The sequence below is a fragment of the Plectropomus leopardus genome, chromosome 2, assembly GCF_008729295.1.
Source record: "Plectropomus leopardus isolate mb chromosome 2, YSFRI_Pleo_2.0, whole genome shotgun sequence".
In the NCBI taxonomy this organism is placed as follows: Eukaryota; Metazoa; Chordata; class Actinopteri; order Perciformes; family Serranidae; genus Plectropomus; species Plectropomus leopardus.
In genome coordinates, this window is record NC_056464.1 from 39,287,476 (window position 1) to 39,303,916 (window position 16,441).

The 16,441-nt window shown below is 36.5% G+C and overlaps 1 protein-coding gene and 1 long non-coding RNA gene across 2 annotated transcripts; both read right to left on the minus strand.

Moving 5' to 3' along the window:
• Nucleotides 1-745: 745 nt before the first annotated feature.
• LOC121950865 lies at nt 746-5,755 on the minus strand. The gene is made up of 3 exons (XR_006106356.1): nt 5,663-5,755; nt 3,953-4,018; nt 746-859 (listed from the first exon to the last, which is right to left on the minus strand). It is a non-coding gene; the product is annotated as an uncharacterized LOC121950865 (long non-coding RNA).
• A 500-nt stretch (nt 5,756-6,255) lies between these two features.
• LOC121950852 (butyrophilin subfamily 1 member A1-like) lies at nt 6,256-13,941 on the minus strand. The gene is made up of 6 exons (XM_042496941.1): nt 13,909-13,941; nt 11,939-12,277; nt 10,397-10,675; nt 9,878-9,985; nt 8,828-8,929; nt 6,256-7,782 (listed from the first exon to the last, which is right to left on the minus strand). The coding sequence occupies exons 1-6, from the start codon at nt 13,937-13,939 to the stop codon at nt 7,685-7,687; spliced, it is 957 nt and encodes a 318-aa protein (XP_042352875.1). The 5' UTR covers nt 13,940-13,941; the 3' UTR covers nt 6,256-7,684.
• Between the last annotated feature and the right edge of the window lie 2,500 nt (nt 13,942-16,441).

Here is a 16,441-nt window from a genome sequence, read left to right on the forward strand (position 1 = left end):
AAGTAGTAAGGTAAATAAATGAATGGATATCAGAAGAGAAAGAGAGAAGAAGAGGAAGAACCAAAAGAAGACAGAGGGGAAAAAAGAAAAAGGGAAACACTTTTTTTAATCATTTACTAATTGATTTTACCGTTCGTATCTTATCTTTCATTAATCAGTCTCTTTTATGATGATTTTAATGCTCTGTAAAGCACTTTGCAGTGCCCTGTTGTATGACATGTGCTGTATGAATAAAGCTGCCTCGCTTTAGGAAGAATAATTAAAGACGTGTGCGTGTTTTTGAGCATATTTCAGTGGTCTGGCTTCCTCATGCAGGTCAGGTTGATTGGTGACTCTAAACCGCTGAGGTGTGACTGTGAGCGTGAAAAGTAAAGTATAAAAGTACAACGTGTCCTTGAGCAGCAGTGACCTGTCCTCTGTGCTGCAGCTTAGGACCTGCAGGGGCCAGACAACACGGTGGGGACGAGGGTCCGGTCATGAGAGAGGTGGGCATATTTATAACTTTTATTAAAACACTCACCAACAACAAGCTCGATGTGGAAGATCTGAGGAGGCTGAAGACGTGGAAAAAAGCAGGTGTATTCTCCGCTGTCGGCCACTGTTGTGTTTCTGATGATTACGGAGGCGACGCCGTTCTTCAGCTCCTCTCGGAAATGAAAGACTCGACCTCTGAACTGCTCATCTTGACCTGAGAGGCCGTTATTGTGATGCAGGCCTGCGTCGTACAAGAACACCTCCGTCCGCCCGTCATCTTTTCTCCAGTCAAAGAGGTTTTTCTCGATGTTCTCGTTGGTGCTGAGAGAACACGGTAACACGACATCACCGCCTTCACTCGCCGACACTCTGATGGCTGCTGGTCCTGGAAGATAAAAACATATTTATATATATTTATGTCATCACACCAGAGTCATCTTCCGGGGCTGAGACGTTCGTTTCAGCTTCTATTTTAAATATTGCCATAAAACTCTGCTGTCATAAAACTAACATCACTCTTTGTTTCGTATAATCTTTGGACGGAGGCTCAGTTTCCATGTAAGATCAGTCCATCCTCTCCGCCAACCCAACTTTCAGCCGTTAAAGAGCGCACAGCTCAAATCATCACTGGATTTGTGAATATCTCAATTAAAAAAACTGTGAAGGGAGCTGAAGTGTGTGGACTGTCCTCTGTTCAAAGTTATGGCTGTGTGCATTTTCACACTGGCACATTTACTGAAATACTGATTCATGTGTGTTGTCTGAAATGAAATAAAATAAAATGAGAATGAATGAAAACAGTTGGTACGGCAAAGATCTGAGTTTTTCTCTGCTTTTAAGCTGCTGCTGCGAGCTCACAGGCAGTTTAGTTAACAGTCTGATTTCTATCACGTTTATTTTAGAGACCGCTTTGTGTTTCAGTTTGAGTAATTCTGCTAAATAACTGTGGCAATGCAGTTTTTTGCAGAGTGCCTATGTGTAATTAGCTAGTATCACGACATTTAGCAATAACTTGATAGTAGTTCAACTACATTTGTAGTTGCACAGTCAATCAAGTAGTTTAATTCTGTTTTTTGTTTAGTTAACTACTGAAGCATTGAAAGAGGGCAGTTATACACACTTCACATATATGTAGGTATTTAATAAACCATATAACATATTTGATGTTTTGTAATAGGGCCTTCACATCACTGTTTTTCTTTCCCTGTGTACTTATATGTATTATCTGTCTCCTTTATTTAACTGTTGCTTGTCAGTTGTTTTGCCACTCTCAGTGGTACAGATGGTTACCTGCCTGTTGCTGTGCATTATGTATAAATAGAGGTGTGGTTTTATTTTTTCAAATATTTGACCTGATGATGATCCGAGCAGGATACAAACGCTGTCTTGGATGAACTTGTGTGGCAGTCAGTAAGTGTGCAGCTGTTACCTTTTTCCTCATGTTAACTACTGAAACCACAAATGATTTCTGACCATAATGGCATTGTGATGTTTTATTTCTATCAATGCCTCTGTGCTGTGACTGAACCCCCTTTGACCACAACTAGTCATTTATTGTAGTTATTCATTAACAAATGCTCAGAGAAGTTGTTAAATATGTTTTTTATAAGCTGCTTGCTGTGCGCCTGAACTCCAGTTTCTGACTCACTGACACTGTATACAAAACAAAGCTGGCACCTTCTGCACTTTCCCACCAATGATGGCATGTTATTTGTTTTTTAGCAAACATACTTAAAATGTTATTTGAGCATGAAAACAGGCGAGAGCATGAGTTTGACATTAGTGACATGAGAGCAAACAGCTTCCAAATCTTTTTTCATTATTTTTGAATAAAGAAAATCCTGAAGTGTAACAAGTTAATATTTTAGAATTTTAACCCTCGAAATGCCTTTTTTCCATGGTGTTTTTAGATGAAAAAAAGAAAATTATTTTCAATATGCTAACATGCAAAGTAGATTATTTTTGATGATCCCAGCACATGTCAATGATTAGCAGCAACACTGATTGTGACAGTGCACCTATAGTAGAAATAGCATGTATTTCCTCCATATGCCAAATATGGTCAAAATGACCCCATCAGCTGGAAAATAGTCAAAATGACAAATTCAGAGTCAAAAGCCCAGAATGACACCCAGAAATATCACAAGTCCTGTTTTTCTGCTTTGATGGCTGTGGGATCAAAAATGTCAGTTTGAATGGGTTTCAATGGAGCATTTTTGGACCTGAACAGTCTGAATGTAACTATTTAGTTTCCACAGTGTATTTTAGACTTATTGTAGGAGCTGAGCTGCAAATTCACTGATTAAACAAAACAGCCAAAATTACAAAAACAGGATTAAAAAAGCACATAAAAATGCACCAGACAGTCCCTGAGGATTAATAAAAGTCATGCCTTCATAAATTACAAAGTTACTGATTCATACCGTTTTCATCACAACGTTTTTTTCCAGCCAAAATTAGAAGACAGAAACACAGCAGGTCCAAGAAAAACTTCATGACTGTCAGATTTGTGTTGATCTCATCAGCCTGTTGATCAAGTTTGTTAACCTCTGCTGTCATCTCACCTTGCCACAGGTGTCAACCCTTCAGAATAAGAGCGTGTTTCCGCTGTCTGTCATCATTACTGTTTGAGGTAGCATTCGTGCTGTTTCAAAGTCCAAACTTTACGATTGTTTTATTGTGACTTTCATGTGTTTGTTTCCTCTTTTGAACACCTCCCACTGTATGCTGTATTATACTTCTCCTTTTTGTGCTGCTCATATTCTGTTTACTGTTTCTCATGAGGACCTCTTGTAAGTGACAAAAATTTGAAAATGTTTTTTGAAAAGGCTTTTTCAGGATCTTTCTGGCGAGGAATATTTTCCCATGAGATATTTGCACTCTAGGCCTGACACTGATCATATTTTATTCTTGGTTTAATAATTAAAAGTTTATTTGTTTGGGCATTTTTATGAGCCACACTACTACTACTACTGCACACTACTAAAGTGCTCTTTAATATCAATCAGTCTTTACAGCCGTCAGTCATGTGGACAACTTTTGTAGCCTGCATCATAATTTTTTACATCTGTGAAAAAGAAAAGAAAAACTGAAAGATACTGCCAAATTTACAGTTAGTAACATTATCTCAGATTTTAGTATTTACTATAAAAATATTGTACTTGGGTGTTGTGACTATTTTGACAAAGATCCTAAGGCATTTTTTCTTATTAAAGTATTTTTTCTCCTTGCCAAATTTCACATTCACAGATGCAAATTTACAAACAAACAAACAAAAAATAATATTTTCTTTGTATTTATGAAGGAAACTGAACAATACCTGTTATCAATTGCTTCCTCATAAAAAAACAACAACATCAAAACGAGAAGCGTGTGTACCAACAAAAACACAAATGAAATCATCATCGTTGCAATATATCAGTGATCAATGACCATCAGTGAGTCAAACTGGCAGCCATTTCGACGGATCAACACTTACCTTCTTTTGTCGACGCTAACAGGCACAGCCGGAGCCAGCTAAAGACAAAAACACAGCCTCAGCGACCTAAAGTAACAAGAAAGAAAAAAAACATTACAAACTCATCAAACTCAACCACAAAGCAAAACCAACTGTGATTAAAGTGCATTTGTGCCAACCAGCGCCATCACCAGGTTGGTTGGCACAATAATTAATAAATAATGTCTAATTACATTTGCCAATGACCATACAAAATAATAACAATTAATCAACAACGTAAAAATGCTTTTAAATCTTTAAATTTTAAATACTGCAACAAAACATACATTAACTGTTAAAAGCTCGCTCATGGACATGGAAACTGTCATTAAAACGTCTCCTGTGCCTATGCCCAAAAACCCCCCCCCCAGGCATAATTCAGGTTTTTCTGGGTGAAAACTTTTAAAACAATTAACAATTTCATTTGATCATTTTTATGAGCCACACTATAAATCAGTCTAAATTTTTATTTATAAGACCTTTTTTCATGAGCTGCTTCCTTATTTTTATTCGCTACAGAACCTTTAAACTCTCGGTAGTTGCAGCCTTTTGTCACAGGGTCAGCTCATGCAGGCTCTGTAATTATTTTGGTTTGCAGTTTAACATTTGTGCAGTGGAAAGATTGTATTTTAACTTTGTCATGTCACAGTTGACCTTTGACCTCTTGAATATTAACGATATTCATGATATTCTCTGATGCACTTTTGTGAAATTTGAGGATGTGAATTTTTGTGTTATGGCCCAAAAAAAGTGTTTTATGAGGTCACCGTGACTTCAGCCTTTAAATCTTTGACCACCAGATTCTAATTATTTCATTTTTGAGTCCAAATAGATGTTTCTGCCAAATTTAAAGAAATTCCCTCAAGGCCGTCTTAAAATATTGCTTTCATGAAAATGAGACAGGTGCAAGGTCACAATGACCATTTAAACGACAAACTCTAACCAGTTACATTTTCAGTCAGCTCGAGTGTTTGTGCCAAATTTGGGGGAATTCCTTTAACGTTTTCTTAAAGTGGATTTGTTTCCATTCTGCAAAAATAAAATATAAACCCTCCCATTTATTGCAAAAAAAGTTTTACTCCCACAAGAGGTGATGTTTCAGGTGATTCAAAAAAAGCCATATTTTGCAGAACTGCAACAGAAACACTTTTTTGGCTCTTCTAGATCACGTCTGTATGTGCCTGTCAGTACGAACATTGGCTAACGTTATCCACAAGTTGCAATAATGAAAACATTTTAATGTTAAAATAATGTTTTAAGGATGTGCATCATATCATATAATGTTGCTGTAAGGTTAAATGCCTACTAAGATGTGATGTTGTTCTGAAGATAGCAGGGAACGTTCCCACAACATGTTCTTTTATAAAACGTTCCCACGTTGTTACATAAGAACAAAGGGAGAACATTTTCAAGGCAACATTCAGAGGACGTTACTGAGGACTGAGATTAAAGAAGGATTTTTTAAATGCAAAGTAACATTACATGTTAAAAAAGGAAAACATACTTTTTTTAATGTTCGTGTAGAACCTTACCCTACATTTAAACAGAACGCTGGAGGAAAAGCTTGCTGCTGAAAACGTTTCTAAAACATTGCATCGGTTACTTTGTATCACTCTCAAAACGTTTTTGGAGCCGAAAATCGCTCTCTGAGAAGCTGACTGTTCATGCAGATACAAAGTGACCGATTCTTACCGTTTCCATCACAGACAGAAACACAGCGGGTCCGGCTGAAGCTTCGTGGTTTCGGTTCAGTTTGTTAAATGATTGTAACAAACAGTCGGCTGTGATTTTATTAATGGAGGTCCAAAATATAACTTTCGTTTTCATCTGCGGTTTTTTAAGGTCGGTAATCTAACAGCTGGTCGGCGCTTTACCGCCACCCTCTGGTCGGAGTGTGGACCAGCGCCGCCAGCTTTCCTGTTACTTCAGAATAAAAGTGTTTGTAATCATTATTTAAATAAATTATTGTTACTGTTACAAAATAAAACATTATTGTCAACACCTACCTTTTGAATTTGGCTTTAACTAAATGTTTATTTTTTCTGAACTTTTATTCTATTTTATTTTATAGTTTATTTATTTTTAGTTTTATTATTTTTATTATTTTTAATCATTTTTTTCCCCCTAACATTTCACAGTAAAATAAGACACAACAAAGAATAAATGACAAAATAAAGATTGGAGGATTATGTCAGGTTAGTTGAGTGTTTTAGTGTATTCATGATATTTGTACATGTGCATACATGTTTTTTTGTTGTTTTTATTTTACTGTAAATGCGTGTGTCTATATGTTTTTCTGTCTCTGAAAAACTTCTGCATGTGGTTAGAAAATGAGAAAACTCTTAATACAACTGTCTGTTTGACCTTAATATTCGTGTATTAACAAGCATTACAACAGTTTGATATAACAGATACCCGGTAAATATCTCAGTCACAGGAGAATAAAAGGAGGTCAACTGCTAAACCAAACACCTTGAAAAATGTAATCTCACAAAAATCAAGAAGGTAAACCATCTCTAAAACATCATAATGTCAAAAGACTTTATAGACGGTAAAATCACTTTGATTCCTTCACGTTAAACCACGAATCATAATGGCAACCGGTCTTATATCTAATATAATTTTTATACATGGATGGAAATTACATAAACTGCACAAGTGTTCAGTTAAAAAGACACATTTCAAAGTGTACCATACAGACTTTGGCTTGTCGAAGTTAAGCTGAAAACACTGATGCCACCTTTATGCAACACATTTTTGTGCCATGAGCAAACATTTACCACTGAAAAATGAAAGAAATTGAAACAACCATTTTTACACAATAACACTAAATTTTCATAGCATCATAGTAAACCTGAGTCTCATAATTTGGCCTAAATATTAAAATAAAAGACTTATAACACTTATAGTGGCTAAGTCCTATACTTTTAGCCGCTACCGGCTGCTAATTGGGCTACTGTTGTTTCGACGTGTACTCGGAAAAGACGGTCCAGGCTCACAGGTTCCTCATCACACGCGTTTATTCGTCGTTCCGCCATCACATCAATAATCCGGCACTTATCACATCAATAATCCGGCACTTATCACATCTATAATCCGGCACTTTATAAAGAATTTAAAGTATAACGAAAACACGGCGATCTTCCCTGAGCACAGTCAAAAACTGATTGCTTCCACCCAATTGCAACCCCTGTTACTGATGCTCTCTGGATTAAATGTCTTCCGGCAATACCAAACCAATACATCCCCCTAGCGTTTGGAGGAGGTAATTACATACAACAGAAAATAAAATAAAATAAAATAAAATAAAATGGCTCCTACAACACTAACAGAATTTGACCCATTTGCTTTGCACACTTGTGTGTAACAGCAACACTGACACTGTCCATTTTTTTTAAAACATTGAATGAAAATTATGAAATTTTAACCAGTTCTTTGGTGGAAGCTTTTAGTCAGTCCATTTGTTTTTTTATGTCTCTCCCTGCACTGCTCACTGCTGGTTTCAGTCTTAAGCCTCTTTCCCACTGTACAAAAAAGCCACTAACGCCTGCAGCTTTTTAATGCAATGAGAATGCGTACGACGTTTTAAAAAATGACAAATAAATCTACCTTGTACCTTGACAGGGTTATTATTCTTTCGTTCAGCTGATATCAAAGTTGTAAAAATAATTCATATGTAAAAACATAAAACAAAATTCAAATATTGAGGTCTGTTCAGACTTGTGTAGTCATGACAGTAGGCGCTCCTTCCTGTGAACCTTGTGCGTCTGCGTACAGTGGCTGCTGCTCCTCCATAGCTGGAGACTCTGGACCTGCAGGAAATAAAACAAACTCATATTTAGGAAAATTCAAACTTTCTTGATCTGATTCAGAGAGAGAGTTCACAAATTTGCAGTACAGCTGTGGAGCAAAATTGCAAGGTCGCGATTGGTTGAGTTTGTTTTACTTATTGCATTGGCAACATCCCGGCTCGTGTGCAGGAATACCAAAGTTGTAAAGTTGAGAGAGTTTGAGTTTGAAAGTTTGAAGAGCTGTGTGACAGCACGATTAAGCAGGGCAAACATTTACTTTGATTCAGGTTGATTTTTCAATTTTTTTTTTAGGTGTCTAAAATGTGTTTTATTGCTGCCTCCATCCGCAGCATGCATTGTTTTTTTTCTGCATTATTCGTCATTTCACGCAGACAAAGCTCTATTCATACTGACACTGACGGCCCGCGTCGGCTGCTGGCAGTGAATGGGATGCTCTCCTCCTCCTGCCAAGTGGCCTCCTCTTGCAGATGTTGGGGGAAACTAACACTGAGATTTTTTTATTTTAATATATGTTCATTAAAGTGGCATTAAAGAGTTAAACTGTAAATAACCATGCTGTAGAATTATGTGCAACAACATCAAAACAGAATATCCTGTCTGTGCAATATATCCTGAATATCTCATGACTGTGTAATATCCCAGCAAGCAAAAAACCCTCTGAGAAGACGAAAATGCGACCACTGAATGTTTTCATAACGTTTTCAGCAGCAAGTTTGGATTTTTTTATGTTCCCAGAACGTTTTTCTTAAACTTTGGGTAACGTTCTCTATAAACATCAAAAAAAGTTACTTTTTTTAATTGTTAGCACATAACATTACATTTTCCTCTAAATAAAGGTGTGAAATCTCAGTCCTCAATAACATGTTCTGCGAGTTGCTTTGAAAGTGTTCTTCCTTTGTTCTCATGTAATATTGTGGGAACATTTGAATGTGCAGGAAATAAAATAAAAACATATTAAAGAAAATTCAAACTCTCTTGAAACAGACTTTAAATTGTAATTAAACAGTTTTAAGGCACTCGATGTCTCATACTGTAAATACTTTACCAGAGTGTGACTGAAGCTCCTTGGATCCCGTCTCACACATTTTACTGCAGCTAGTTTTGCATTTTTTGTCCATAAGATGCATCAATTTCTGGATCGGTCTCCCTATGGAGTTAAAAAGAAAGATCATTGAATTTTTTAACACATTTTAAAAGTGTTATATATGTTTGTTTGTTTTTTTTTTGTTTTTTTTTTTACAGTTTTAGATCCGTAACCTTAGCAGCATTTATCTTGCAGGTTCCCTACTACGATTTATCTATTCCAACTACTACATAAGTCAATATAAAGACAGCTCATTCTTTGCAGACGACACAGTGGTTTTAATTTACTGATCACCACGTCCTCGGGTCTATATTCACCGTCATCCAGCTCTGTTTAATTCATAAAACACTGTTGCACATACAACACGTCTGCACACAAAACACAGCATGTGGATTAAAATAGAGTCCTACACAAATATAATCAGTCAGTTTAAGAGTAAAATAAAACTGTCTTGAGTACATTATAACATCCTGTCCTCATCCTCTCTGCTTCACACACAGGCACATTTTACAGTATTATTATTCCCAAAATCCCAAAATTGAGACTTCAATTGTATAAAACACAAATTAACTAAAAATAAGATTTTATGTTAATAATCAGAGATTTGACCTGAGACATACAGTGAAGCTCTAAGACATCTCTGAATTAAGCCGTTTGTGAATAACTGAATTATTATTTTTGTGATGCCTTTTACACAACGAGTTTGTGTGATAATAAAAACATTTTATGTTTTGTTTGATTCACTGAACAACTGACGGGAAAATTCTGGCTTTACTATGTTCACTGATCATAACTCTTTACAGTTATGATTTGCATAATTACCAGCTTTGGAAACAGAGTTGCAATTTTGCTATATACATTTTTTAAAATTTATTTATTAAAACCAGAGGCCTCATATATGAATTGACTCGCAGAGGATTTTATATGAAACAGATTAGTTCATATCTGAAAAATACACAACTGTTAAGATTCTGCACAGAAATGTTGATGCAATGTATTATTTAAACTTACCTTTATCTTTACTTTTAAGGACACAATAACAAATCAAAAATGCTGCTATTAGGATTCCTAATGCTATTACAGCATAAAAGGCTGTCATCACTTTTTTCGAGGAGTTCCCTGAAAAACATAACAAAAAGCTGATGTAACATCCAGAATAAAACTGCATATTATGTACATTAGATTGGTTATACAAAAACAGCTAAATGTGCAGCTAAAATCAGTTAAAACTGTATATAAACATTGTCAACATGACAGCTCCCCCAAAGCACAACTTTTCAGTCTGGATCGCCCCCTGGTGTCTGTCTGCAGTATAGGTCATAAAGCCCGCCCCTCCATTTTAGTGAAGGGGCCAAACTAAGAACTCAAAGTACATGCAAAATACATTTTTCCCAAAGATGGTTTCTGACACTGAAGGAAGTTGTCATCACCCTGATGTTTGTTCAAGTGATCCTTTTAATACGTTCACTTTGAATGAACTATCCGCAGTCTACGGTTGAAACACATTAACAGTTAAAGGAGGATTCTCACCACTGATATGCACAGAAATCTCAGCATGAGTCTGATGGCTGATTGTCTCCTGTACGGATACACAGCTGTAGTTGTCGGTTTTGGTCACAGTGGTTCGGAGGACGATGTCGTAGCTGCCTCCTCTCTCTGTGACCTGTGAGTTGTTAGCAGGAAGTTTGTTTCCGGCTCTGTCCCTCCACTCGACTTCAGGTTTCGGAGAAGCACCTAAAACTTCACACTGCAGCAGCATCTCATCATCCGTGGCATTAAGTATTGTGACGGATGGCTTTGGAGATGAGCCTGTGAGCACAGAATAAACAGCTGTGTTAACATGCACATTTTTCTCAGTCTGACTGAAGATTTGGGGTTTTACACAGGAAGTCCTCAAATACTATCTGTTGTTTACGGGCGCCAGTGCATGTAAGCAGAGCAGCTGTGCACAAAAATGATGAAAATGTGAACTTGACAGGGCTGCCAGCTCTCACATTGACCATGACACACAGGCAAAAGACACTTTTCACACTCTCTGATGCAGCGAGTGCATTTTCTCGCAGTGAAAAATAAAACAGATAACTTCTGACAGCAGCACAGCGCTCTCTCTGCTCTCACACCCGGGCAGGAGCCAGTGAGATACGGTGGTTACGGGGCCGCTCTTGTCTGCCCTCCCCAGAAACTGAAGTCAAAATGACAGCTAAAATAGACGTTTATGGTCTGTTCAGTGCAGTATTTGCTGTTGTTTTGATGCTCTTACAGCAGCGTATCTCTGCTGGAGGCAGCGAAGAGAAGAAGGTGAACACATGGAGCCTGCACAGAAAAAACACAGCCAGAGATGGATCAGTTTCACTGTTTACATGAAACAAATTTTCTTTTAATCAGTTTATGAAAAGTTTTAAACTTCCTCTCGCAGCTGATTTGAAACTTAATTCAGTTTGGGCCTGTTAAAGCTGACTGAGGTGTTTATGTGGATCATCCCAGCCAGCAACTTTAGATTAAAAAAACATTTTGAGAATGCAACAATGCAACCAATACAATGTTTTAGTAATGTTTTCAGCATTTTCTTTTAGTTCCCCGAATGTGTGTTTGAAGTTAGGGGAACATTTTATTTACATTTTAAAAATGTACTTTTTTTTTTTTTAAACAGAAGATTCTTTCTTTGTTCTCATGTAACATTGAGGGAACGTTTTATAAAAGAACAACCTCTGATCTGTCTGCTCTCAACATCACAAAAACATCCTCAGAGTGTTGCAGGTAAAACGTTACGTCTTAGTTGGCATTTAACCTTAAAGTAACATTATTTGAAATGATAAACATCATTAAAACATTTTTTTAACTTTAGATTATTTTTTTTTCTTTAAAACAATTTTTCAACTTGTAGGTAACCTTAGCCAGTGCTGCTGGAAAGTTTCCTGCTATCTGAAGTGTTTAATCTGTTTGGGGTTTAAACTTATTCAGATCAGAGAAGGCTTTATGTAAACCTGCCTTATGACTTAAAGAGAATCATTTTAAAAATCAGACGTGATGCTGTATTTTTAGTGTTCCCTGCTTGTATATTAAAACACTCACCAACAACAAGCTCGATGTGGAAGATCTGAGGAGGCTGAAGAAGTGGAAAAAAGCAGGTGTATTCTCCGCTGTCGGCCACTGTTGTGTTTCTGATGATTACGGAGGCGACGCCGTTCTTCAGCTCATCTCGGAAATGAAAGACTCGACCTCTGAACTGCTCATCTTGACCTGAGAGGCCGTTATTGTGATGCAGGCCTGCGTCGTACATGAACACCTCTGTCCGCCCGTCATCTTTTCTCCAGTCAAAGAGTTTTTTCTCGATGTTCTCGTTGGTGCTGAGAGAACACGGTAACACGACATCACCGCCTTCACTCGCCGAAACTCTGATGGCTGATGGTCCTGGAAGATAAAAAGCATATTTAAATAAATTTGGAGCACTTGTATTCAGAGCTATTTTCCAGACCTGACAGGATGGTTTCAGCCTCTTCTTAAAATTACGAGGAACCCTCTGCTGCCGTAAAAACATTTCTCTTTATTGTGTAAACTGTTTGTTTGAAGGCTCAGTTTAAACACGCGTTCAGCACAGATCTGATTTTCCACTACTGTTCAGACACCAGCTTACAGGCAGGTTAGTTAGTCTAATTTCTCCTCGGCCGTACAAAGTTTTTTGTGCAATGCAATGTTTTAGTAACATTTTCAGCTGCAACTTTTCTTTTAGTTCCCAGAATGTACTTGTCAAAGTCAGAGAAACATTCTCTATGAACATTAAAAAATGTTCACGTACCACAGTACATTACATTTTCATGAATAATCTCAGTCCTCAGTATCATGATCTGAATGTTGCTTTGAAAACACTCTTCCTTTGTTCTCATTCAACATTGAGGGAACGTTTTATAAACAGAACATTTTCTGCTCCGTCACCTCTCAACATCACAAAAACGTCCTCAAAATGTTGCAGTTAAAACGTTAGGTCTTAGTCGGCATTTAACCTCACAGGAACGTCATTTGAATGATAAACATACTAAAAAGGTTATTTGAACATTGATTAAAATGTTTTCTTACAAAAATGACTACAACTTGTAGGTAACATTTGCCAGTGTTGTGGGAATGTTCCCTGCTGGCTGGGTTAGTTACGTCTTCAGTGGCATGTTGTCTTAATGTTCCCAGAACGTTCTTTTTAAGGTTAGGGTAACACTCTCTATAAACATTAAAAAATGTTATTTTTTTATTGTTAGCTTATCACATTACATTATATTTTCACAAGAAAAGTTCTGTAATCTCAGTCTTAAATAACTTATTCTGAATGTTTCTTTGAAAATGTTCTAATATTGTTCTCATGTAACATCGTGGGAGCGTTTCATAAAAAAACACATTCTCTGATCTGTCACCTCTAAACATCACAAAAACGTCCTCAGAGTGTTAGAAACGCCAGGTCTTAATCAGCACTTAACCTTTCAGGAACATTTGCAATGACAAACATCCTAAAAATGTTATTTGAACATTAGATTAAAGTGTTTTCTTTAAAACATGAGTGAAACTTGGAGGTAAGGTTTGCTGCTGTTGTGGGGAGGTTCCCTGATAACAGGGCCGCAGATTACAGACACAAAATGGCAAATTAAAAAGCAGCGTTGTATTATTTCCTGCTGCAAAATGTTCCAGTGAGGAGTTAAAGAAACAACCCGAATAAATAAATGCGCGAACAAACGTTTACGACTCGAACGATATTGGTATTAAGAATTGTGTGTAAGTCAACCCCACTAAACATTTTTAGGAGATTTTAGACTTAAAAGTATTTGACAACAACCTCATGGAAACACCAAAATCAGAAAAAATGCCCCAAAACAAGCTGCTCATCCCTCCAGCAAACTTGAAGAATCTATGAATACTTTTCTGAGACACAGTTAGAAGGTAGATTTATTATTTATTATTATCATTGGCTCTTTCACCTAAAAAAACAACCACTGACTACATGAAGTGCTGTAACTTTCCCTGAAAAGCCTCGAGTCCTCCTAAAAGTTACTGACTCTTACCGTCCGTGCCATGAAATGTTTTTCCCGCCATACAAAGAATAAAAAGAAAACACAGCAGCTTCATGCTTTAATCTTTAGAAACACTGAAACAAAGAGTCGGATGTTTTTTTTAAAAGTTTTGTTTCGTTTTCATCACGTATCAGACCTTCAGAATAAAAGCATTTTTAATCTCGATTAAATTATTGCTACTACAACTGCTACTATTGTTAGTAGCTTGGGTACAATGTCTTTATATATATACCGTTTTACTTTGATTTATCTGTTTGTTTCGTCTTTTTAACACCTGATACTCTCTGCTGGTTAATGGCTCAGTTTTATTCTGTAATGCAGAATAAATGTGTTATTACTCTGTAATAGATTTAGAAAGAGCAGACGGTGTGTTTGCACACTGAGGTGGAGGGGCCTCTATCAGTGTGTGAAACAGAAAATATGAACTCTAGAGAGAGTGGCATCATTGCTGTGTATCAATGAGCCGTCAGTGAAACAGACTTTTACAGAGTCAGAAACACTTTATTGATCCCTGAGGGGAAATTTTGGTCGTCTGTTCCTGCCTTTGCTTTGTCTGTCAAAGCACTTTGTACACAGCTGTTTTTAAATAAAATAACATAAAATGTAATTAAATTGCTGTATAAGTAAAGTTATTATTATTAATATTGATGCCAGCATAGAGAATTATAGCGAGTATAAAAAAGCACCGACACCAGAATAGAAGTATTCTTTTTAAAAAGTAGACGTCTGTGCCAAATTTGAGTCAAACTCCTCCAGGCCTTCTTTAAATATCACATTCACAAGAAAGAGGCAGACGCAAGGTCACGGTGACCGTGACCTTTGACCTATGATCATTAAAATCACATCGGTTCATCCTTGAATCCATGTAAACGTCGACGTTAAATTCTAAAGGCATTCGTTAGATATGGCGCTCACAAAAATGAAACAGACATCAGATACATTTACAGACAACCCCAAAACATAATGCCTCCATGCCGACGATGCATTATGATGTCACAGGAAAGTTGACCTTTGACCTCTTTAATATAAAATGTCAGAACTTCATAATTTTATCCTATTAGACATTTTGTTGTGTGAAAATTGAGCACAAACGTTTTAGAGTTATGGCCAAAAACATGATTTATGAGACACTGCGTTCAGCTATTGACGGCATTGAGGCATAAAAACACATCGATTCTTGTTTTCAGGTGATTTTACACGAAGGAAAATCCAAAAAATATGGCTCTGATTCCTACAGACTGGAGCTTTAAAATCTTCATTCATGAGTCTCCTGGTGGTTTTAGGTCACCTGACTATCTGGCGTCTCGTTATGGTCCGAGTTCTCAGCTTTGACTCTTAAATAAAACTATCAGAAGAAGCTCCTCGTTTTTGTCCTTTCATCCTGCTTTGCTGACTCGTTATTTACCACATTTTCTGAGCTCCATCACAGTCATCCCTTTATGAGTTAAATGTCTTCAACAACATTTTGACTTGACACTGCGCTGCCTTAAATAAAATCGATCTAAAAACAGGAATACAAACAATAATCAAAATCTAATTAGACATTTTTAAAGCACACTGAAAAAAGACAAAAGAGTCCAAAGTGCTTTATAATCCAAAAAAAGAAAAAAATACAAAAGCTGCAAGTGTAAAGCTGCACATTCAGGGGAACTCAGGTAATATATATGCATTATGTACAAGAATTCAACACAAATTCTCCATTTAATTCTCACAGCATGACCCATTAATGAGCAGTTCTGTCGCAATTAAAGGACACTTTCACTCTTTTTGTTAATCTTTGTGTTGTTATCCCAACATGAGGCCTCTTGCTGATTGTAAATGAGCCCGCGTGTGGTCTCGCTTTTATTTTACGGGGCAAATAATAATATATATTAAGGTGCATAGTTCATATTAATTTAACCAATACAAAAACAAACACACAAAAAAACTTAATTAACAGTTCAGGAGAGAAAAAATATTAAAAAAAATATTAAGTGGTAAGAGATAAAAGTAACGTGTCTCAATTATGAAATGTGAGCAGATCGAATTTATAAAGTGTCAGCAGAAGGAAATTTACTTGCATTTTGGCATTCGTCAATATTTTAGTCGCTCTGATCTTTTCGTCGGTATTAACAAAATCTACCTGCCTCTGACCTCCGCTGGTAGAGCGTCTGTAAAGAAGCAATGCATATAAATACTGCTTGTCTTTATTAGAAATTACAGTTTCACTTTGTATCGTGCTCTAGTTAAACATGAAAAAGGAGAAGGAATGTAACATATTTAGCTAAATTAGTCGGCAAATGATTCAGTGTCATATATTGACATATATAATTCATTACAGGTAAATCAAAATATTTAAAGCTTTTTTTGTTTTAATTTTGATGATTATAGCTTATAGTTCACATTTCTTAAGATCATTCAAAAAGTGCTTTAAAATACAGAAATGTTCAACTTCTGAAAAGTATGTTCATTTATATACTCAGTACTTGGTTGAGCTCCTTTACTACGAATTACTGCATCAGTGCGGCTCTGATCAGGTGTTATT